The sequence below is a fragment of the Salvelinus alpinus genome, chromosome 27 (genome assembly GCF_045679555.1).
Source record: "Salvelinus alpinus chromosome 27, SLU_Salpinus.1, whole genome shotgun sequence".
NCBI classification, from domain to species: domain Eukaryota; kingdom Metazoa; phylum Chordata; class Actinopteri; order Salmoniformes; family Salmonidae; genus Salvelinus; species Salvelinus alpinus.
Genome location: NC_092112.1, coordinates 46,459,999 through 46,485,761, shown reverse-complemented (window position 1 = coordinate 46,485,761; position 25,763 = coordinate 46,459,999). Strand labels below are relative to the sequence as shown.

The window sequence follows — 25,763 nt, the reverse complement described above, 5'->3', positions numbered from 1 at the left end:
ATATTTGTATTTATATTTTAGGAACAAAAATTCTGATTAATGTATGGGACAATAAACAAACATTTTTTGAGAAAGATAATTCGAAAAATACAATCGAATAAATGTATTTATTGGAAAAAGACTTTACGCAATGAATTTAAGTTTATTTGTTGATGTATTTGTTTATCCAAATTTACCGATTTAAGGTTGTGCCATTAGATTTGTGGTGGGGTCACGAGAAATTCTGGAGGTAAAAATGAGGCCCCGCTGAAAAGTTTGAATACCACTGTGTTAGAGACTAAAAGATTGTGGGAAGAAAAAGCAGGAACTGTTGATTTGATTAAGAATAAGAGAACAATCATATTCTAACATACTCACATTGGAATCACAAAGTTGAGTGTTACTGTGGGTAACTAAAGCCCTCACTCTCTCTACAGTATGGATATGTCCACATGGCACCGCCCTATTCTCTATGTAGTGCACTACTTTTGACCAAGGCCCATACAGTTTAGGTCAAAAGTAGTGTACTACATACCGGATAGGGTGCCATTCGGGATGCAGATATTCCCTGGTGAAGAGGGTTGATCATCAATACTCTGATTGGGACTGGAGGCAGCTGCAGCCTTGTGGTAATCAACAATGAGGGCCCTTCAGCTACACATGTGTGCTGTTCTGTATTGTGCTTTTGCCAAGATGAATGATCATACACGCATGACTGGAGAACAAGCCATGTGACACACACGGCTGCAGTTTCATTTTGAATAAAGATTTGAATAAACAATCTTAGGAAAGGTGTCGGAACGTCCTTAACAAATGGAAGTGGTATAATGTATTGTTTGTTGTTTGGTTAGAGTATGTGTGTGTTTGTGCCTGTGTTTGTGCCTGTCCGTGTGTGTGTGTGTGTGCCTGTGTATGTGTGCATGTGTGTGTGCTAAAACAGTCTAGTGATAAGCAGGACAAGGGAGGAAGTAGCGTCAATGTGTTTACAGTCATGTGCTCCTCTCTCCTGCTACAGAGCCCATTCACACAAAGCCAGAAGTGGAATCTCCATTCAGAGTAGAGAGTAAATAATATGAATGCATGCTTTACATAATAATAGACATAAGCTGAGCAGGGATTCCTGCATGACAATGAAACTTGTCTTCATGCATAATCACACAAGCCCTTTAACATGCTCCCAGCTACATCGTACTGTATTTCCCAAACACAGCCCGTTACAGCTGTCTGCTTGGATTCTCTCTCCCTCGCTCCCTGCCTGCCTCCCTTTCTCTCTTTTATAGCCCTCCTCAGACTCAGTACGGACACCAGCTGGTGTTCCCTGTGCTGAGCTGGCCCCTAGTCTGGGACTTTGGCTTTGGCCACTGGGAGAGGGTGGAGTGGGGAGGCGTGAGGCAGGTTGGGTGTTTAGGGGGTGTAAGGGTGGGTTTGTGGCCCCTCTCTCGCATGCAAATGTTCTATAAATGGAGTGGACCGAGAGTGGAACTGTGGGGGATTTGGGAGGAGCAGCCTAACAGTCTATTGTTCTGGGAGTGACAGACTGTTTTCATCCGGCCTCCGAGTCGGAGTCTGACTTACCGTACAGGACAGGAGGGAGGATACTTCCTTAAGCCTCCACAGTGTGACAAAGGATCATATTTACAGCTCTGTGCAGCAGGGAAAGGCCCAACGAGAGGCGTTTATTTTCATACTGGCCCGATGTATTAGTGCACAGAGTGATTTAAAGCCATCAATGAAAGAGAAAGGGACCGGATAAGCTTTTAATATTGTTCTGTCCCCCTGTTTTTGAGAAAGTGACATGATAAAAGGCTTTTGTTCCTGTCTCTCTTTTCAAATGAAAGGTGTTCGTATTTGAGGAAATACTCTTAACCACAACATTCTGTTTTGTCAGTAGAAAGTATATAATGACGACACTTGTTCTTCAAGCCATTCGTATTTTTTTGAGTAGCCACATAGCAACATTATATAGTTTTTTTTACCTGCTCTCTCAATCCTATCTGTGCTTCATAACTTCTTCCATGAGATAATACACCTCAAATAATGACTCAGAGTCTAGACCTATGAAGCATATATTGATTGCCAATGTAATTGAATACATTGTTCACATTTAAGGCACACAAACACAACCTTGAAGAGGGAGACACATTAAAACAGACTGTCGTAAATATAACACGGGTATGCACGGCAAAGATGCGATAGGAGCCTATATTCTCCTCCAGTGAAATAGCCAGCCAGTCTGACAAGTATTGGGTCTGTCTGTCTGCCTGCCTGTCTGTCTGTCTTTCTGTCTACACAGAGTGATGAGGTATAGCTGGGTCCAGGCAATTGTTTGGTGAAGCAGAGCGAAGGGACAGTTCCTGATGCATTAACTAGTCCGTCCATGGTTCCTGTCATTCTTCCAGCTCATTGTTCAGTGTGTGTGCACGTGCGTGCGAGTGTCAGAGGTGGATGACATCAGTTCTAATCTGTTTGAAGGGATATTCACCAGTGATTTGCAGGATTAGAGACCAGTTTCCTGGATGTCACCACAAAGCTGTGACCAGACTGACCACCACACGTTACGTAAAGATGGTTAGTTTATCCTTTTTGGCAGCAGACCCCGCCCTCAACACAAACAAACAACAACAACAGACTCAGCTGTCTCTCTCAACTGTCCCAGTCTTGTAAAGCAGTCAAGGGGAACACATCTAAAAGTTACATGAAAAAAAAGCAGCCTTTTTCGTTGAAAACCCCTGCGTCAAAAAACAAATAATAATTAGACTGTGCGGTTTTAGCCATCTTATGCCACGATTTGATGTCCCAGACAAAATGGTCACGCCGTGGGCAGACTCGGCGTGAATGATTATCAGACGTCTTTTCTCGTTCAGTGTGACAGGGTCTAGGTCTGCTGATTCAGTACCACTACGTCTTTTCTCGTTCAGTGTGACAGGGTCTAGGTCTGCTGATTCAGTACCACTACGTCTTGGTTGGTTCAGTGTGACAGGGTCTAGGTCTGCTGATTCAGTACCACTACGTCTTGGTTGGTTCAGTGTGACAGGGTCTAGGTCTGCTGATTCAGTACCACTACGTCTTGGTTGGTTCAGTGTGACAGGGTCTAGGTCTGCTGATTCAGTACCACTACGTCTTGGTTCGCTCAGTGTTTAATGTTGAGCATTTATCGTGTAGTGTGGCTGGTGTCATGAGCCGATCCCGGTGACTGCCCAATAGGAACAATGAAGCCATGCATTTATTTATTCGACTATAGAATTGACACATCGTAAAATGAAAACTTGGTGCCAGTAAAGGGCTGTCTAGTTACAAATAACATACATGAGCATGCGCAGACCAGCTGGCTGGAGAGTTAACAAACATATTCAGTCTGCTGTCCCCACTTGCTTCAAGATGTCCACCATTGTTCCTGTACCCAAGAAAGCAAAGATAACTGAACTAAATGACTAGCACTCACTTCTGTCATCGTAAAGTGTTTTGAGAGGCTAGTTAAGGATCATATCACATCTACCTTACCTGACACCCTAGACCCACTTCAATTTGCTTACCGCCCCAATAGATCCACAGACGATGCAATCGCCATTGCACTGCACACTGCCCTATCCCATCTGGACAAGAGGAATACCTATGTAAGAATGCTGTTCATTGAATATAGCTCAGCCTTCAACACCATAGTACTCTCCAAACTCATCATTAAGCTCGGGGGCCCTAGGTCTGAATCCCGCCCCGTGAGGGGTCCTGGACTTCCTGACTTCCTGTCCTGGACTTCCTGACGTGCTGGCCCCAGGTGGTGAAAGTAGGAAACAACACCTCCACTTCGCTGATCCTTAACACAGGGGCCGCACAAGGGTGTGTGCTCAGCCGCCTCCTGTACTCCCTGTTCACCCATGACTGCGTGGCCACGCACGCCTCCAACTCAATCATCAAGTTTGCTGACGACACTACAGTAGTGGGCTTGATTACCAACAATGACAAAACAGCCTACAGGGGGGAGATGAGGGCCCTGGAGGAGTGGTGCCAGGAAAATAACCTCTCCCTCAATGTCAACAAAATGAAGGAGCTGATCGTGGTGGTACGGTCTGCACAACGCATCACCCGGGGCACACTGTCTGCACTCCAGGACACCTACAGCACCCGATGTCACAAGAAGGCCAAAAAGATAATCAACCACCCGAGCCACGGCCTGTTCACCCCACTATCATCCAGAAAGCGAGGTCAGTGCAGGTGCAACAAAGCTGGGACCGAGAGACTGAAAAATATCTCCTATCTTAAAGCCATCCGACTGTTAAATAGCAATCACTAGCCGGCTACCACCTTAGAGGCTGCTGCCCTTTATACATAGACATGGAATCACTTGTCACTTTAATAATGGAACACTAGTCACTTTAATAATGTTTACATACTGCTTTTCTCATCTCATATGTATAGATTGTGTTCTCTTCTACTGTATTTAGTCAATGCCACCTCGACATTGCTCGTCCTGATATTTATTTACTTTTAGATGTGTGTATTGTTGTGAATTGTTCGATACTACTGCACTGTTGGAGCTAGGAACACAAGCATCTGCGAAATATGTGAATATGACCAATACATTTGATTCAGTTTTTGATTTTCGATTGTCGAAATCGCAACGCTTGTATTGAGTAGTGATTGTGTGGAGGTGGATATGGCTATGGGGCTTTACATGCAGCGTTTCCATGTTGTGATGTGCCTTTCAATTGGAGAGTTAAGCTTTTCATCACGAGGAGCGCACGGTCACAGAGGTAGAAGGAGCCGTGTCTATCAATCATCACCATAGCAGTTGCCATAGCCTACATCAACTGACGTAGCCTCGCAAGCCAATTGCAGAACGTGACGACAAAACTGAAGCAAATGGGTAGAACCTTGCACAAGGTCACGTTGCACAGTGTGACATGTAATAATCATAAAAGACTGAATCCGACGAACAGTGTGGGAAGGCCTTAACTGAGAGAGTACAGAGAGAGACAGGGCCAACCCCTGGAGACACAACCCAGCACGTCAGAAAAGAGCCTTGGAATCAGAGGAGAAGAAAAGTAGGAGCCTTCTACACATTTCCACATTCATCTTCAGAGAATTCCTCCCCTTAGAACAAATCCCAAGAGTTTTTCAAATAAACAAGGGGTTGGTTTGGCACTGTCCTGCAACAAAGATCTGCTGACACAAAATGGTGGTTTTGTGGTTCAATGCTGGTAGATCAGACGGCACCAAACTCCACAGTCCACGTCTCAGTCTCCACCATTAACGCACAGTGACCTCAAATAGCCACAGGAGAATCCTTCAACCCTCTAACATAGTGATGCCCAACTCCAGTCCTACGGTACCCCCAATGGTGCACTTTTTTCTGGTAGCCCCGGTCAAGCACACTTGATTCAACTTGTCATCTACTCATCAAGTACTCAATGAGTTGAATCAGGTGAGTTTGTCCGGGGCTAAAACAAAAATGTGTGCTTTTGAGGTTACTCGAGGACTGGATTTGGGAATCATTGCTCTAGCATGTCAACCATTTAGCATTGACGTAGCATAATAATGGCCTGTCTACTGCCAAATAGTAACAGTTGGTCAGCCATTTGGACAGAAGATTCCATGGATTTAAAAGACTAAAATATGATTTCCTGGCTCGAGGCCACTAAATAAACCGTGTGAATTTAGCTGAGCCTTAGCTGCCTCAACTTCCCATAAAGCACAGTAGTGAGCAATTAGTAGGTCTACTTAATGAATTTAACAATTAACCGTAACATTTAGAGAGGGCACACAGAAACAATTACTCCAGTGAACGCTGACGTTTCATACCGAGCATGCCCTCACTGGCACTGCTAACGATAGCACCTGATTGGCTAAACCCTAGACTCTCCAATCACAGCCACAACATAAGCCCGATGAGCTCACCATCATAACATATACATCTGCATTCTACGCTCTCCATCTATTGCTCCATCCCCAATGGCACAATCATTTTGACAATGAAGTTAAAAAAAAAGAAGGCCAATCAAAAGGGATGCATCAAAGAGATGCATATTACATCGATTAACTAGGGTATAGGATCCATCAGCTCGGATACAAGCCTAATAGGCTATTACTACCAGGGAGTCTCTGAGGAAAATGTCTTCGCAGCATGCATTAAACTGCAACCTGTTATGCACCTGCGATAATTAGCATCAGCTCTGCGGCATAGCACGCTGTGCAGTGTGCTACACACACACACACACACACACACACACACACACACACACACACACACACACACACACACACACACACACACACACACACACACACACACACACACACACACACACACACACACAACAGCATTTACTCTTCTAGACAAACCCATACATGTTTGATAAATGCTTACGGTATAAGAGGTGGCGAACCACAAAACACACCAAATGCCTGTGGTATATCTATATCAAAACGTAATGTGAGATATACACATGGCTGTGTGTGAGTGTGTCAGAGGAATGTACTAACTGGTTGTTTAGGCTAATGAAGGTTTGGATCCAGCCAGGTATGTAGAGCCTGAGGGACATGGCCTAGGCCACAGACAGACACAGTGTGGTTTATTACAGGTTAATTCCTGCCAGGCACAGCCACTACAAAGCCACTCAGTCAGGTACAAAGGCACATCAACACCTGTGTGGTCCCCATGATCAAAGCCTCTCAGCACAGCACAGCCCTGCCCCGATGCATTGGAAATGGACTAATTAGAGAGGAGAGAGGGGGAGGGGGAGATGGGTGTGGATTCTATGGCAGAGTTGTGTTCGTTCCTTACCTTCCTTACCCCTGCCCTTATATTATCTTCAGACAGGCTAATCATGGCCCCCTCTCTATATTTCTCTCCCTCTCTCACTATCGCTCTCACACACACACACACACACACACACACACACACACACACACACACACACACAATTACTCACTCTCACCCTGTGGCCCATGGAACCATTCTGACGTTGAGTAGGTCAAAATAAATGACCATTTTTTTTCTCAGACTCAGATGTCTCATGCTGTCTTAGATGTGTCTTAAAGAGGGAAGGGTGATAGTGTCACTGTGTCAGTCGGACTGCTGTTGGTGGTCTTACACCCTGGTGGTGGTGCTAACTACCTGAACACCCATGGTATCCTTCCAGGGACATGGGAAAGGTCATCCAAACATCATATCCTGTCTATGTTGCTTTACTGCTGCTGATGTATGACGCTGCAGGCTGGGCCAGTGCTCTGGAGGGAGCACCATCCTCCCTCATCCCCTCTGCTTAACACTATCTTCACAGGGAATGGATTACACCATCCATTTGACACAGAGACCGTGGGGACTGGGGAGACAGGGGCCAGGGCTGGGAAAACACGCCGGAGAACGTGCTCTGTCAAGTTTTATAAGACTATGAAAAAGAGGGGCAATATTTCATGGTTATGCAGTAAAAACATGCACGCAGGCATATAGCACATGCACCACTAACCTTCATAGAAAACCATTATTAATATAGGATTGACCTCTTCAGACACTTGATCCTAAAGATTGGACTCATTTGAGAACTATATTGCAATTTTCAAAGAATAGGCCTTCTGAAAGAACACGTTGTCACACATTATACTAGGCTATAACTTGTAGGTCGGTACGGTGCGCAATATTATGCACCTTTGCCAGAATTATGCAATAATAATCTCAACCTGCACTCTCCCACTTAACCCCTAATATGGCACCGATCCCAGGCTACATGCAGCAAGACAAGCACGGCAACTAATCTTTACCTCCATGGCAAATTGTGCCGTGCCAAGGTCCCCGGTGCATGACCCCTGACTATGTACTATAACCGCAACGATTGTGTGTTTTGATTGTACACTAAGTGATTTTCTGTGAGCTCCAATCATTGGCAACAGAATAGATTTGTATAACGATCTCCTCTGTAATCAACCCGACTGTGATCTACAGGCGATCGGGATGTGTGCAATCTGGTTCCTGACACAGACAGATGCTGGAGCCTGCTCTCTTGTCAATCTCTATCCTACAGGGGCACTTGATTGCTTCATTTGCTTTCCCATCCACGTTGCAGAACGGGATTGATTCCTTACGATGTTGAAGCTGTAGTACTGTATATATCAAGGCCACTTATGATTCATATTCAGCAATGTTAACTGAACTGCTATCCGACCTCTGGACATGAACCTAGCTGGATATTTATTGGTTTTGACACTGGAGCAGAGTCACAATAAATACATGTTTACGGCTGCCTGTGAGCAAAGATTCTCTCTCTCTCTCTCGCTCTCGGAATCCACAGGCTCTAATAGAAACCCCTGGGGAAGTAGAGCCTTCACCTCATAGTGAAGGGTATGCATGGATTATCCTGCCTGTCATTCCAATCTGTTAATCCCTTTTCAGGCATTTTCCACCCGCTTCCTGAAAAAGCACAATAACCACTGTTATGGAAATCATGGATTATAATACTGTATCTAAATAGCTCCATGACCTCCTGACCTTTCAATTTAGGCCTATTTTATTCACACGCTGTAGAAAGAGTAAATACACCTAAAGAAATTCATAAATTCATTACTGAGTGTATAAATAGAGTACATTTTTAGTGTGAATGTACAGATTAATGTATTTTCAACTAATTTGTGATACCTTGAGATAGTTAGGATGTAACGATTGTCGTCGGGAGAAGGACAGGAGGACCAAAGTGCAGCGTGGTACGTATCCATAATACTTTTAATAAAGATGAACACGCGAACAAAAACAACAAAACGACCAACGAACAGTTCTGGAAGGTGCAACAAACACTAAACAGAAAATAACCACCCACAACTCAAAGTGGGAAAACAGGCTACCTAAGTATGGTTCTCAATCAGAGACAACGATTGACAGCTGCCTCTGATTGGGAACCATACCAGGCCAAACACAATAGAAATAGAAAACATAGACATACAAACATAGAATGCCCACCCACATCACACCTTGACCAAACAAAAAATAGAAACATACAAAGCAATCTATGGTCACGGCGTGACATAGGAATTGATTTTGGTATAATATTTAAGCTTAAGAACACAGCATTAGCCATGTCAAACTGCAACATTTTATTTAAGCTCCATTGCAAAATGTGTAGAATTGCAGGAAATTAGCTTTAAAACGACAACTTTTTCTCTCCGCTGCCAAGACTATATTTTTTACTTACTCTTTGGTCTGTGTATGTTTTTTCACCGCTCAACCCTTACGGTGGGTCTCGACTCAAAAGACACCTCAATTGGTGGATCACGAAGCAAAAATTTTTGGGGACCCTTGCTCTGATATTGATCATGGACATAGCTTTCTCATCCACAGACCATGATGCAGTATGTTCACGCAAACAGCCAGTCTGAAGGCTGCTGAAGCCATCCCAGTATTACCAGAATAGCTCTGATTACGTATCTGATAATATATCCGTCATTCATGACTGATCAGGAACTCTAATGCAGAAGAACACAGTGGAAAAGGAAAAGACTGCAGTGGCCAGCGACAACACAGCCTGGCCGCTTTCTTTAAAGGTGTTGCCATCTCTGTAAGTGATACGGATGTGCCATGTGATGGACCTACAGTTCATTCGGAAAGTATTGAGCCCCCTTGACTTTTTCCACATTCTGTTACATTACAGCCTTACTCTAGAACGGATTAATTTGTATTTTTTTTGCAATCCACAAACAATACCCCATAATGACAAAGCGAAAACAGGTTTTTAGAAATGCCTTATCACATAAGTATTCAGACCCTTTGCTATGAGACTCGAAATTGAGCTCAGGTGAATCCTGTTTCCATTGATCATCCTTGAGATGTTCCTACGACTTGATTCCACCTGTGGTACATTCAATTGATTGGACATGATTTGGAAATGCACACACCTGTCTATATAAGGTCCCACAGTTGACAGTTCAAAAACCAAGCCATGAGGTCAAAGGAATTGTCCATAGAGCTCCGAGACAGGATTGTGTCGGGGCACAGATCTGGGGAAGGGTACCAAAACATTTATGCAGCATTGAAGGTCCCCATGAACACAGTCGCCTCCATCATTCTCAAATGGAAGAAGTTTGGAACCACCAAGAAAGACTCCTACTAAGCTGGCCGCCCGGTCAAACTGAGCAACCGGGGGAGAAGGACCTTGGTCAGAGAGGTGACCAAGAACTTGATGATCACTCTGACAGTTAGAGTTCCTCTGTGGACATGGGAGAACCTTCCAAAAGGACAGCCATCTCTGCAGCACTCCACCAATCAGGCCTTTATGGTAGAGTGGCCAGACGGAAGCCACTCCTCAGTAAAATGCACATGACAGCCAACTTGGAGTTTGCCAAAAGGCACCTAAAGACTCTCAGACCATGAGAAACAAGATTCTCTGGTCTGATGAAACCAAGATTGAACTCTTTGGCCTGAATGCCAAGCATCACGTCTGGAGGAAACCTGGCACCATCCCTACGGTGAAGCACGATGGTGGCAGCATCCTGGTGTGTGGACGTATTTCAGCGGCAAAGATGAACAGGGCAAAGTACAGAGAGATCCTTGATGAAAACCTGCTCCAGAGCGCTCAGGACCTCAGACTGGGGTGAATGTTCACCTTCCAACAGGACAATGAACCTAAGCACACAGCCAAGACAACGCAGGAGTGGCTTTGGGACAATTCTCTGAATGTCCTTGAGTGGCCCAGCCAGAGCCCGGACTTGAACCTGATCTAACATCTCTGGAGAGACCTGAAAATAGTTGTGCAGCAACGCTCCCCATCCAACCTGACAGAGCTTGAGAGGATTTGCAGAGAAGAATGGGAGAAACTCCCCAAATACAGGTGTGCCAAGCTTGTAGTGTCATTCCCAAGAAGACTCGATGATGTAATCGCTGCCAAAGGTGTTTCAACAACGTACTGAGTAAAGGGTCTGAATACTTATGTAAATGTAATATTTCCAATTCATATTTTGTTTATAAATTAGCAAAAATGTTAAAAAACATTTTTTTTGCTTTGTCATTATGGGGTATTGTGTGTAGATTGATGAGGGGAAAAAACTATTTAATACACTTTAGATTAAGGCTGTAACGTAACAAAATGTGGAAAAAGTCAAGGGGTCTGAATACTTTCCGAAGGCACTGTATATCTTGCCAGTATAGAATTACATTTACATTTACATTTAAGTCATTTAGCAGACGCTCTTATCCAGAGCGACTTACAAGTTGGTGCATTCACCTTATGATATCCACTGGAACAACCACTTTACAATAGTGCATCTAACTCTTTTAAGGGGGGGGGTTAGAAGGATTACTTTATCCTATCCTAGGTATTCCTTAAAGAGGTGGTGTTTCAGGTGTTTCCGGAAGGTGGTGATTGACTCCGCTGACCTGGCGTCGTGGGGGAGTTTGTTCCACCATTGGGGTGCCAGAGCACAGCAGAGTGTGTACTGTGGCTTCAACTTCACAGCAAATATGCCATGATATATTTTGAAACAATTGCATTTTTTGTACCTGTAAATGCTTAAGTCAATTATTAGATAGAGCATTTGATGCATTTGCACTGTGTTTCTGGGTAATTCAAACAGTCTATTTACGTCCACAACTTCACACAACCATGTATTCAAGTATGACAGAAGCTGCTTAAAAGCCACTCGATCACGTGAGACAAAAAACAGTGGGAGAACATCCCAGTGAAATGAGAAGGCCAGCTGCATACAGTGTTACACTGCTTTCCCACATTTTCACTTGTTCTCTGGAGAAGGGGTGTCATCACTGTCTGTCTGTGGGCCGCCTGGACGGAAAGCCAGCCATTAAAATATCCTGTCGTGCTCTGATAAAACAATCAGACACACCATTCTCAATGGTGAAAATCCGTGGCAGGCTACTCCTTCAATTGCCAGAAAATGCCAATGAATTGACAAGACTGAAGGTGCATATATATCAGATGTTTTGAGTATTTCTCCAGTTCCTATGGCAGCTGGGGAAGAGCTTCACATTCTGTACAGCACTGAGTTCACAGTCCTGAGGCCACAGTAGCCAAAATGATAATGTTACATTCTGGTAGTGTACAGGAGCTCGAACCATTGAGACCCAGAGGGGCTGTACTACTGTATGGTCTGTTTCCTCTTGTCAACTCTGATCAGGATCAGCCCAGCTCAGCTAGTGTTTGACAAGCAGGTCAAACACACTAGTGGTCAAAGATCAGGGAGCTAGCTAGCGACCTAGCTAGCGACCTAGCCACAACACACCCAGATGTTATTCAGGTTCTCAAGTGCTGGTGTTTATTACACCGTACCAAGCCTGGTAACAAGTCTGTTTGTGCTGTATCGCAAACTCCTATAGAAGATGAAAATACAATGACCGTAGGAGTTGGCATGATAGCACTAACAGATCTGGGATATATTAAACAGCTTCTAAGTGGTAGTTTAAAGGAGACAAGGAGTAAAACAATTTGAGGGTGTTTTGTCTGAAAGGAATGAGTGTGGTCCATCCCTCTATGACCCTACATCCTCTCCTTCCCCCTCCTCTATCCTTTACATAAACAATGACTGCACTTCACCTCACCAATTCACTTTCTCTCCCTGACTCAAGACCGCAAGGGCCGTCCTTGACATTTTATGACTTCCTTTTTACGAGCCAGTGGTTTATTACACCTTTTAAAGGGTAAAGCCGAAACCATGGCAAACACCAGACCCGTTTTGTTCTGATGGGCCTCCGCTTCCCATCTCGTGGAAGCAAGCCAGCCAGTACGGTGCAGTGCAACATGGAGAACACAAATTGCTGGCAGAAATATAGGCTAAATGAAAATTCTTTACCAAATGACTCGGATGCCTGCAGTATCAATAATGAAAAAGCTCTTTATTATGTAAAAACGGAGCCTAACGTCTCGTCTTTGTGAGAAAGCAGAGAGATGGTTAAGAGGTGTTGTTTATCTGCGGCTATATCAGTGGGGAAGAACGATATGGATGATGCATGCTATACAATTGTAATATAGAAATGTCTATTATTTTAGGTAGTACTACACTATAAACACATTAGTATCACATTGGTATGACCACCGTACTAATATCTGAAACATTCTGGAAGTTAAGCCCCTATAGACAAGCCCGGTTTTTCACACTATGGCTTGGCAGTACATCAGTCTGGTTTCTATAGCCACAATGCAGGGGTACTGAGGTGGACCGTGGCCAGGTTCTCATTAGGCCAACAAGAGGCCATCTCCAACAGAAAGCTAATTTCCTGAAAGGCGAGGAAGCTGGGATGTTCATTATAGTTAAAGAACTAAGAAAGGAAGCGAGGTGAGAGTGAAGCATGCAAGGTGACGATCTCAAATTGGCAAAGAGCATTTAAGCCACAAGCCTCACATGAACTCCCTGCATACTGAATCAACTGCTCTCAGGTTTGAACAAATGGTGTAAAGTTGCCCCTGATCTAGGAACAGCTTACCCTTCCTAAATTCTAACCCAATCCTCTTTCCACTCACTGATTCCAGCCCTGTTTCTGTTTGAGCAGCAAAAACAATGTGTTATCTCTTTACAATCATCCTCGCTGCATGACACCCAATGGTTTTATCACCATCCTACCAGGACAATGCTGGACACTTGCCTTCCAGTGGTATTCAATGGGCGGAAATTGGAAATCCAAAACACAGCACTAGTGAAAAGATGTGGCTCCATCAGCCTGCAGCCAAACAATGGGGGCATCTCCATGTGTTTCACTTCCACTTCCTAACCACACAGACACAGGGCTTATAGAGGAGAGAGACTATTATGGTGGAAGATAGGACAGGGGCTGCTATATCTAAAACCCTACAACACGAACATTCATTGACTGCCAGATTGTGGACGCCACTGTAACTAAAAGTGGAGAGATTCAAATCAGCGTAGCGAAGCCATAACATTTAACGAGCTATCCTTCCTATCCATTCCACCTCATGTGTTAAAGAGGAAATATAGGCTAGAGCACCATCCCGTTTACTGCTGCTGTTTATGCATCCCTTTTGGCGCATGAAGACAGGGCAATCTTTCAAATTGCTCCATTGAACTCAATTGAACAGCTCCACTTTCATTTGCATAAATGCCATGACTTGACCACAAATCTCTTTGTGTTTTAGGGGCAGAGTTACACTGGGTATGTGGTTCAATATGGCTAGATGTATCTTGTAGATAGCATAGACTGGATACAGAGAATATGCTACCCCCCCCCCCCCCCCCCCGTCCTTCTGTCTCCTCAGCCTCCATGCTCTGGAATGGCAACAGTGTCACCACAACACAGCGAGGGGACGAGCCATGGCGCTCCAAATCCCTGATTACTGCTGCAGCTCTCCCAGAGAAAAGCAACACAGCTCTAATTGTAGGCCTTCCTAACCTCAGGCACCGGTATGGGAAGAAAATATAATTTCAGTTTATTGGTTTTCCTCTTCTTTTTTTTTAAAAGCTTTTGTCGTTCATGGTGTCAAAGTCTCTTCTCAGTTAGGAAAATGCAAAGACGACTTCGAAAGGACTAGTATAAGTGTATTATCTAAGTAGCTATTAGCAAGTCATATGGCTGCACCGCACACATCAATTACACGCCAAACACCATCTTTACTGCTAGTATTGTTCCCCAATGAGAGATCTAGAACAGCGCAATCATAGGAGATGTGTTTACATTCAGGAGCAATGATAACCCGTTTCTCTCTCCTAGACAAGGGCTCCCTGTGGTCGAGATAAGGATCATGGGTATTTATGTCTCCCAGTAGAGTACTTGTAGTGAAGCGTTGGCTTACGGTCCTATAGCCTCACAAGAACGTGGCAGTCAACGACACTTCAGAGGATCGTCACTGAGCTATGCTGGCGGAAGTACTGTGTCTATACATGAGCACACAAACAAACAGGGAAACAGCGCAAACAGCTGAACACCAGACACTGAACCTTCTACACAACCTATACTGGCTTATCTATGCTGATATACTGTGTAAGCCTCGTTGAGACAGCTATCTTGTCGACTGTCAGTAGCTCTGGTCTATTTCCCCCACTACCATCTCCATCGAGTAGATGTCTCGTCTCAAGGGCAGAGAAAGGAGAACCGTTCACTGACCAATCAGAGGCCAGCTGGTCACAGTTCCATCACTGAGGGCTCCTCACACTTAACTCGATCCTGAGGAGAAAAGCACTGGTCTGGATCACATTCTACTGCAGGGTTTCACACACAAATACTGTGTACACGCGCACACGCACACACACACACACACACACAAAGACCTTGAACCTTTCATTCCACTCCAAAGCTTCAATGTCAAAGATTTAGCTCTAAATAAATATAGCCTTCAAAGGGAGGGATAGTTTAACCCTCTGGAGGCAACACATTGTTTCAGTGTGATGTAAACCCATAATCCCATAAAAATCCCAAATCTCGGTGGGATTCCAATTTATGAGAAAAGGATAATGGTCGGAATACAAACGAAGCAGAAGAAGTGCTGACAAAACACCTAAATTAACAGTCTCCAGACTTATTGAAATTTGATCCCGGGTAAATCCCAAATAAATTCTAGTGGAAAGCTTCCAAATACATGTGCATAGGATAATCCTCTGAAATGCTCTGTAGAGTAAAACACTGATCTCTTCAGGAATGGTTGACATCTCTCATCTAATTATCGACATGAAATGCACGCCCGTGTTGACAAAAGCCGTGTGTGTGTGCGTTTCGCTCGCTCACTACTAACAGAGTTGTCATTGAGTAAGCCCTCAACAGGCGGAGCATCTGATGTTGAGCCAGTGATTTGGTATAAAGATGCTCTCGATCTGCTTCCTCACATGAGTTCCAGCAGAAAAACAGCAGCTTGGACACCCTCCATTTAAAGTGCTGCTAATCATTGACGACACATAATAATCAACTCAAATGGCATGGACCATTATGGGCGTGTCGCAGGTTGATCCACCAATTCCTCAAAGGGGTCTGTGTCGAGGTGAGAAACCCTAGACAGGTAAGTGTGAATCAATCAACCAAGTACAAGTCCGTCCCTCTCTCTGCATATACAGGAAATCAGAGAGTGAATGAAGGCTCTTCCTGATCATTGATCCACAGCAGTCAGCCATTACCAAGGCAGCGCTCACTAACTCACACAACCCCAGGGGAAAATAGGGCCAGACAGGGCTCTCCTGAGTCCTGACATACAGTAAATGGCTCAGCCTCTGATCAATAACCACTTCATCTGAGATGCATATGGGCATTTCCATGTAAAAGGACTCATGAGCACCAACGTGAAATTCATAGGAGCATGTCAAATCTGGTGTCATATGAAAGCTAAGAGTCTTTTTTTATTTTTATTAAGGCAGATATACATGTTTCAATATGTTATTTCCTAAATAGTAGAAATAAGCAAATTAGCTTTGATTTCTGCTCAAACAGATGGAAAATGGGTCTTAAAAACAACTACCAGAAAAAGTCTCAAAATGTATCAGAAATACATCAAAACACAATAATGTTGAAGTAAAGACCCCTGCCAACTAATATCAACACTTATATTTTGTTTTAAAGTGGGGAGAGGATAATGAAAATTCACTGAAGTAACAACTAAAAGTAGACCTACCAATTAGTCGCAGTGTTTTCACTAATATCTATTTGGTTTATGAATTATTAAGTGACTCAAACTCGAAATTCCGTTACCAAATGGGAAATGATAGTAGTCATAAACCACAGTTGGGTCACCTGCTACAGTTCTCCCTTCCACCTGCATACATGTTATGTTCAGCTCATAACGGTCTTCTTTCTCTTTCGTCTGGTGGTCAAAGCAAATGTGAAAACCGTCTGGACAACCCCTCCCTCTCTCTGCCGCCCTCTTCTCCCTCCCCAGTGAACGTCACCTCTCTTTGTGACACCGTGAGCCCCCTCTCTTTCCATGTACTGTAACCAGCATCCTTACCCAATGAGCACTGATGACACCGGATGTTCATGGACGTTGAAAAGTAGTTGAAATTTGGTCTGTCTGCCATGGCCTCGAATTCAACGTCCACAGACATTGTTTTTTTGTTACGGTCTGGACCGGCCTTGATTAGGCCCAAACGTAGATCAATGATTGCTTCACTAGACCAATAGATGCCTGTGTTTCGCAAGTTTGGAGAGCACAGTACAGTACAGTACAGTACAGTACAGTACAGTACAGTACAGTAAATGTTAACGTTCAGTCGAGTATAGTCTAGCACACTAGAGTTGAGTACGCTATAATGTACTGTATTGTACTTTACTCTACTGTAGTGTCCTGGACTATACTCTACTTTACTGAACTCTACTCTACTGTGCTGTGCTGTACTGAGCTGTACTTTGATGTCCAAACCTGTGAAACACAGAGGTCTATGATTGGTTCTGGACCAACCAAATGTGGTCTTGTTTGGGGCACAGCTCATTAAAATAATAGCCAGAATAATGTAATAATAATGTGTGTAGAATAATACCCAAATGTACAAAGGAGGATGTTGCATATTTCTACCTTTGTGTATCTTTATAGGATACATCACCATAAAGAGAATGACATTCATACCATAATTATGCATTTCTGTGTAGTACAGATCAGGGACTCATAAAGAAATGATGTTATGTCAATTCTGTTACCTGGTGTAAATCCACTTCATTTACTGTAGTTCAATAACCAAAAGATAATTTAAAAAATAATCTAACTCAAGGTGTCATGACATAGCCAATGTTCCCTCTAAGCTGTGTGCGCGCACAGCAGCCAAGACTACTGGACAGCTCCCAGGGACTGGCACACAGAAATATCAGCCCACAGAGAGAAGCACGAGACTGAACTTCACTCAACTTTCTAGAGCAGTGGTCACCAACCGTAAAACTCCAAGACATTCCTAGTTGATCGCCAAACATTTCTGTAAAAAATCCAACGATAAAGCCTTATGTTCCTATTGTTTTGGGGGGGGTCTCAGGCTGTTGGCGGTAGGTGCACCCGATTCAGCTGGGTAGGCAAACTGTTGCCATTTTGAACCATTTCATGTGTCTGAAGGTACAAACTGTGCCTTCCCGGCGGGCCCAGAGAACAAATAATGTGAACTATGGGCCTACTGCTGGCCAATCGGATGGCTCAGATGACCGTGTCCGCAGTAACATAGCAGGTATAAAAGAAAGCTACAGCAAAGTTGATACTATGATATTTCAAAATGTTTAAAACCATGACTAGAGAGAGACTGTCAACGAATACAACGAATAAAGCTGCTGTTTTTATGAGTGAGTTCATGTTTAAGTTCTTACTCAGCACTGTCAACACTTTGTATTCAACACTTTTATAACCCATAAAATGCGCGTTCTTCCTATTTCCCCTCAGCGCTACAACAAGCACTGCTGTGACGTAGTGTCCCAATGAGTGACAGAACACTGAGCCAATCACGGCGCAAGAACCAACCCCTACGCTTCGTATTTTCCGCTGGCTGCCCCACCACCGCAGAAAGCACTGAGTTAGGCTGAAACAGCTGCATTTTGGAGTTGCCTTAAGAAAGCAAAAAAGAGACCATCTTAGTATACAGCTTTATAAACACTTAATTTTTACATTGTTTGCAAAATGATATGTGACACGTATTAATGCCAAAATAACATGCAAACAATGTTTGGTGGCTCTGCACCACCTGGCCTGAATGAAGGAATGCCACTGGGTGTGATCATATAGTCGACCCCAAATTTTGAAATATATATTTTTTAAATGTCCCGAACTACAATGCATTGGCAGGACAATTCAAGCAAAGCCAATATGCAGTGACAATGTATTGGGCCTATAGCTTACTGCACGTTTTAATTGATTAATGTTGCATAAGCATATGTTTTTTTAAGTCATGTTAAAAAAAATCTGAGCGGTAGATCTCATCTTGCATTTTGACTCAAAGTGATCTCGTCTCAGAAAAGGTTGGTGACCACTGTTCTAGATTTTTTCCCTGTTAACACTATCAACGTTTCCCTTTACTGTGGCAATTGTGATCAAATCAAAGCAATATTGGCCACTTTCAATGCAACATACCGAAACAAAACAAACTATGCAATAGATTTCGTTGTAGGCAGAACGCATCGGAGTAGGATTCTATTGCATTGACACGCACTGGTGCCTCATAAACAATCAGAGCTGCAGTAGGCCTATATGAAAATAGACCATTGCCATATATGGATCTGTGCCATTTACTTTGAACTGGACTGTGTTTACAGCATGAGCTTTAGTGAGTAGATGTGCTTATTTTGAGATCAAAGCAAGAGCTGCATGTAGCCACGTGTGCACATTTTGTTCATATCCTTTGCTAGTTAGTGAGTTATTAGCCCAGTTATAGATCATTTGTAGTCAGCAATAAGGGAGTGATTGCTTCCTACAAGAGCACAAAACATGTACATTTCTTGACATCTTTGAAAAGCAAGTCAGATAATGAGCTTTTTTTTTTCTTAAAGGGTCAGTATTGCATTTTGAGACAGGCTTGAATAAGCTAAGTAGCCAAAAGGAAGAGGGTAGCCTAGTTTGTCTGATTCTCTAATACATTTTATTTTGCAGAGTGCTATGTTGCATCAAACAACACAACAACATTTTCAGTCACTTCCTTGTCTGAAGGACAAGTAAATAAACAGGTTAATTTCTCAAGGAATGTAGACCTACATTGAACGCCACACATTGGGTGCTACTGTAGGCTGAATGATAGAACAGCTATTTCCATGTTAAAATGTTATGGGATGCATTTTCTCCATTGTTTTTGATGGTAGGCCACTCTGATAGGCCTAGATTGTGATCAAATAGCCACATTAGCCCACATGGACACTGTTACAACTGTAATTCCAAGCAGGTACAGCCTCACTGTTCACAGTAAGCGCGCTGGAAGTTGCACACAATTTTCACAACGTTCAAGTTTGCTCTCAGCAGACCTGAAATTTGCTCAGTGCCGAAAAAAATATGAGGGAACATTGGAAGGAACAATTTGTTTTTGTTTGGCATACCAGTACAACATCTGAGTCTCAGCGCAATTCCGTTACAATGAAACTGCCCATATCTATGATGCCCAAACCCGACATGTAATTCATGAGTAGTATCTTGCTCTGATTCAAAAAGCTTTGGTTGATGGATGATCCTTTGAGTGGCATGAGATTGAGTATAAGGTTGTTATGCATTGGCTATAAAGCTTTCCAGTAAGAGGTAGCCTTGATGGTGATCTTACCTTGTTTGAGTATGGCGGCCTGGCGAGGTTGACTCCATCTTTGATTAGTTTATCTCTAATCATGATCTTCAGCTTCAATTTGGGGTAAATCATCAACTCCCTCCGGTTGCCAAGCGTCAGGTTCCTCTGTGCGCCCAGATACGCGCCCCCTTTCCCCCCCACCCGGTCACTGTTCGATTCGGTCCAAGACTTGGACGCCCGCAGTTTGGAATCGTACTGGTCCACCAGATGGCTGGTGTACATTTCAGACGCGGGGGGCATCGGCTCAAGCGTAAAATACAGCCCCGCCGCCGTTTCCTTATCCTCGTCTTTCAGCCTTTTCACCGCGTCATGGATCCGTTGCCGGTGGTGCGGTATGTATACACCGATAGCATCCAGGTCGGGGTCTCCAATTTGTTTGCAAACTTCCAGATCATCGTAGCCGTTATCCACGAAGGACTCCACATACATAGAGAGCTGGAGGGTCTTCAACCACTCAAACACGATAACGGGTCCGGTGCTTGTCATGTTTGGGTGTTGTAAGTAATGTAGAGAATCCAGAACAGAGCACTTCACCTATAATTACTTTCCCAAACGGATTTGAAATCTCATTGTTGAATGCAAATGAAAATCACCAAATCTGTTGGCAAATAATGCGGTCTAAGCATCGAGAACACACAATGCACATGTTGTAATCCATGACTCAATCCCAATAAACTGTATGCAGTTCAAAATCGTACTATTTCCTTTAGGGAATATGGAAGATATGCGGTCCCTGTGCTATATCCAATACACCCGTCTGTTGAAAAGGGTCAGTGAAAAGAAGTAGGCTGATTTCAGGTGAATTTGTCACCTGCCAATATTTTCACGATATGATTTCAGCGGCTGCGGTGACAGCTATTAAATCCCCGGAGTCATTTCGCCATCGATGTTACTCGTCCATATTGACATGCCTGGCTCACAAGTGGTCACCATAAACAAGGGCTTTAGGCAGAGAACATGATTTGTTAAAACGAAGAATTGTTCCATACAGTCGGATTAGAAAGTATTGCCGTAGGCTTTTCCACTGATGGGAAATTGACAGAAAATATCATTTGAAAACAAAGTAATACCGTACCAATGAGCACGACCGCACGAACCGCGTTGTGTCCAAAGGTTTTGGGTATGCTGGAGCACTACAAGCAGGTCGAGCGGTACAACAATCCACATAGGCTAAACCACTTTCAGTGTGGTGTTCCACGAGCCAAATGGTCTGTGTGCTCAGCCTTCCACGCCCCCCAGATCCGCGTGTGACTTTAAAAATAGTGATGGAATTCCTTCTTTTACAACCTGTCACCGTCAACGAATCCCACCACACGGAGTCCAAAGTTTAGCACGAGAGGCAGAGAAAGATGCTCATTAGAGCTCATTTCATCTGCCTTTCATACGGTTTAAACGAGCAGTCTCGTTGCTAGTTTGATTCACGTCTCTCCCCTTACTGTCTGATTTTTCTATCATCTCCCTCTCTCTCTCTCTCTCTCTCTCTCTCTCTCTTTCGCTCACACTCTCATTCAGTATTTCCCTGGTCTCGTTTCTTATCAAGCACTAGCACTCCCTGTCTAACAGCCGAGGTACTGAAATACTGGTTGTAGGTTGTAGGCCCACAGTCTCCTATATTATTACCTGATACTGGTATTACATTGAAAACGGTGACTACATAATTATTTACACTCTTTGTTTTGATGTTGCTATTGAAAGGGAGGGAGATAGAGAGTGTGCAGGTTTCTGCCTCACAAAAGGCTTTCAGATGCTGACCACTACGTTGCCTCTCTCTCTCCATACTAAATCAGGGAATTAAACACTTTAGGGCCATATCGACTGTTTGCTCCCATTTTACTTGCCTTTTTGTTGACCCTGGCCCATAGGATCTACCCCTGCAGACAGACAGGGGAAGACACACACTGGGCCCTTCCCATACATGGCCGGCTGCCAGTATGACACTATTGACTGAGTTTCTCTCATTTCCCCACTCTCTCCATGACTCCCTATCTCCAATCCAATGTGCAGTGCTCTTCCCTCCCCGTCTATTTGCATGCCTTTGCTGCATCACAGGACAGCATCAACCTGAGACGCAATATTGGAGCGGAAGGAAACACTGCTAAAACCAAACAGGAAGGGATAGGAGAGAGAGAGAGAGAGAGAGAGAGAGAGAGAGAGAGAGAGAGAGAGAGAGAGAGAGAGAGAGAGAGAGAGAGAGAGAGAGAGAGAGAGAGAGAGAGAGAGAGAGAGAGAGAGAGAGAGAGAGAGAGAGAGAGAGAGAGAGAGAGAGAGAGAGAGAGAGAGAGAGAGAGGGAGGAAACAACTGGTTGACACGTTACGAATGAGACCTGTCTGTCCATGTGGAGGCCAGCCCAGCCCATCAGCAGTGATGCATGCTCTATCAAACCAGAGCTGACAGCTTGTTAGAGTTTAGTTTGATACAATCACCACGACTGTGCTGCTGCCTGGGAGTGATTTGAGCTGTGCTTCGCTTTATGACATGCCGTTTGCATAGTATAAGCACAACACACAAGTCGGGGGGAGAAGAGATGCATTTCAAATAACCTCGTCTTGGAGCGGAATGTCAGAAACATGCCAGGCATACACGGGAGGGAATTAGGGAGAGTCGTATTGGAAGCAGGATTTTCAGGAGACAGAACACAGAACACGGCCAAGAGCTGGTACAAAGATACTCAATAATATTGACGTCTGCTTAAGGAGTCTTAGTAAAGAAGAGGGAGGGACATCTGGTGCTTACACAATAAAGTTTGTGTGTGTTCACTGTATGTTTGACTCCGTCCTTTACATCAACCGACAGTAAATATCAATCGTGTCCAATTAAAAAAGCCTGTTATCTCTTGACAGCCAGGATTACAACTCATCCACAGGGCTTTGCTTTACTTACTCTTCCCCTTCCTGTCCTCAGTCCTCTGTCATAGGAGCTGAGTGACATTGGAGTATCATTAGATCAGTTACAGACACAGGATTATAGGGCACGTAGTGACAGATGGGACACGGGACATGGTGCATGCCACGCTGGGTGGACTCAGAGCGCAGGACACAGGACGCAAGGCTGGCAGTGCTGGTAGTGCCAGGAATACCATGTTTCCATACCGCTACCCAGGTGGAACACAGTGGAAGGATGTAGGAGCAGACTGCATGGGCTATTGCACAATACATACAGTGCCTTGCTCTTCATCGCTCTGTATCTATACTGTAAATAATTAATTAGGATGTTCAGTTCTGTAATAAAATGATAGTTAATACCATTTAGCAGACCCTTTTATCCAAAGCAACTTACAGTCATGCATGCATACACTTTACATATGGGTGGTTCTGGGACTTGAACCCACTACCTTGGCGTTACAAACATCATGCTCTACCAACTGAGCTCCAAAGGACAGGTTATCTAACTGTTACAGTACATCTATTTTTACGCAATGCCTAGACTAGTTTCCTTGATATCTGCACAATATAGTCAAATCAGGGTACAGAGAACCATACATTGAATCACAGCTCTGATATAATTTGAGTAAATAACACCATTACAACATTGTTGCTATTATTGTCTTCGAGTCCATATACAGTAGGCTACTGTGAAAGGCCTGTTCTATGCATTAGCCACATTCTTCTAGAACTGCAGATGTGTATTGCCATTGCCCTGGAGGAGAGAAGCCTTCTGTCACATCAGCACAACGCTTCTCTAACCTTCACTTAACCACCTCAGAATGAGGGGACCCATATTAGCATACGGCCTGGTAAATATGGATGTGGTGGAGAGGTGGTGGGGATGGTGATTTAAGGAGGGGGTCGTGGTAATGAAGAGAGACAGAAGAGAGAGAGAGTGGGTCAGACAGGTTAACAGCAGCCAGATCTATTAGACGCAGCCTGATGGTAGAGGAGAGGAGCTGCCTGGGACTGGAGACAAGCAGAGTCTCCTTGGCTACAGATACATTGGTGAAACCCTCCATGAATTCCCTGAATGACCTCATTCTGAAACCCTTTGAAACACCAAGAATCACCTCTATACAGAAGACCATGAATGACGTTGTGCATGTTGCTGGGCAGTTCTCTTGGTTTTCACTGGTGGGTCTCTATCATCCATACAGGTGAAGGATAGACGTTACTCTGGCAGAGCCGGGAGAAGGCAATCTGACTCAGAGTGGATGGTGGAGTGTGAGAGAGAGATGTCAGAAGAGAGGTGTGCTATCGCCTGAGAAGTCCTTAACCTTCTCCCACACAGGTGCATGTGGATTAGGTCCTTCTTATTCCCTGCCGCATGGTATGCTGCTATGCTCTGTGGTTCCCTGCTGTATCCGAGCTCTCCTTTGTGGGAGAAGATATCAAATCGCTGATTATTGCCTATGATTGCTGCCACGGTAGTGTCTCCAGGGGCTGCCCAGGCCAGTGTAGAGGCTCCCAGAGCTGATTATTGCCTGTGATTGCTGCCTCAGTTCTGTTAGGCTCCATTTCTACATACAGGGCTGCCGTTTGGTTAAAAATTATCGTCCACAGCTAATGTGATACGAATTCCCCAAAAGACTGTTCTCTTCTAAAACAGCATGCATATTTTACTCAGCATGTGCACAGTAGCAGCTCAATGAGAAATGGAAACAGTTTTTTTTTTAAAGGCCATTGTAGGGGGGGGGGGGGGAACTAAAGGTCCCGAAGCTTCTGTGCAGGATTCTCTACATAGATTTTGTAAGTAGCTGTTGCTCATCTTCCCCCTCCCTTCACGTCTCCTACTTATCATTTACACACTTTGTCAATTTTTTTTGGTCTTTTTTTAAAATGATATTTTATTTATATATTTTTTTTTTTTCTCACACCAGATACGAACATACACATACAAGCAACTTAAAGACGCACACAAACAACGGCTACATCTCATCTGTCCAGACCCACATGCTCACAACCCCATCCCTAGTTCCTGCATTATTGTCTGCCACATGACACATGCTACTTCAATATTTCAATAATCAATCGTTCGATTTTTCCATTGTGTTAATGATGGCGGTTTAATTTATTTCCATGTTTTTAGTATACATTTTTTTCAAGATGAGAAGAGAATCTTCCAGCCTATTGGTTATCTCACTACACCCCCATATGTGACTCGCCACCTGGATCCAGTCTTATGTATCAACATTTGAAATTGGGTTTTTTACATTGGTAAAAGGTAGAGACTCAGAGTTACAAAATGATATATCATACTCTGCATTTTTGAGGAACAATGGGAAAGTAATCCTGCTTTGGAAGTTGATACACTTGTAAACTCACTTTTGAGAAAAGGGCCTTTGAATGTTTTGGTAACTACTGGAGAGCTCTCCTTATGCCATGTCTTGAAATATGAAGACAGACAGATTAAAAGTAAGTTTACATTGCAATACTTCTGCCCATAACTTTTGGAGAATTCCTAAAAAGCATGCATTATTGAGTCATTGTTAGTTTTACACTTAAGACAAGACTCTGCCGTTGTAGCATTTGTGAATTTTAGTTTAGTTTATACTGGATTAAGCATACATTTTCTTTTGCCAACATCAGTTCTTTTAGTCTTGGTTCAAATAGTTTATATTTTTTTCAAAGAGATTGTCAGTTGGATAGGCTCTCTGCAAGGTTTTGTATATCTTACCTATCATATCAACATCCTTTTCTGACTC

At 43.7% G+C, this 25,763-nt stretch overlaps 1 protein-coding gene across 3 annotated transcripts in view; it reads right to left on the bottom strand.

Annotated features, from left to right (window-relative positions):
- Positions 1 to 21,569, bottom strand: part of LOC139556658 (SAM and SH3 domain-containing protein 1-like) — a 337,727-nt gene extending 316,158 nt beyond the window's left edge. For 2 of the 3 annotated variants that reach the window (XM_071370881.1, XM_071370882.1), the window contains exon 1: positions 20,110 to 21,568. In XM_071370881.1, the coding sequence (XP_071226982.1) occupies positions 20,110 to 20,616 (507 nt within the window). In that variant the 5' untranslated portion in view covers positions 20,617 to 21,568. Of the gene's footprint in view, positions 1 to 20,109 lie in introns of all 3 variants that reach the window. The other variant, XM_071370880.1, reaches the window with a different exon arrangement.
- Between the last annotated feature and the right edge of the window lie 4,194 nt (positions 21,570 to 25,763).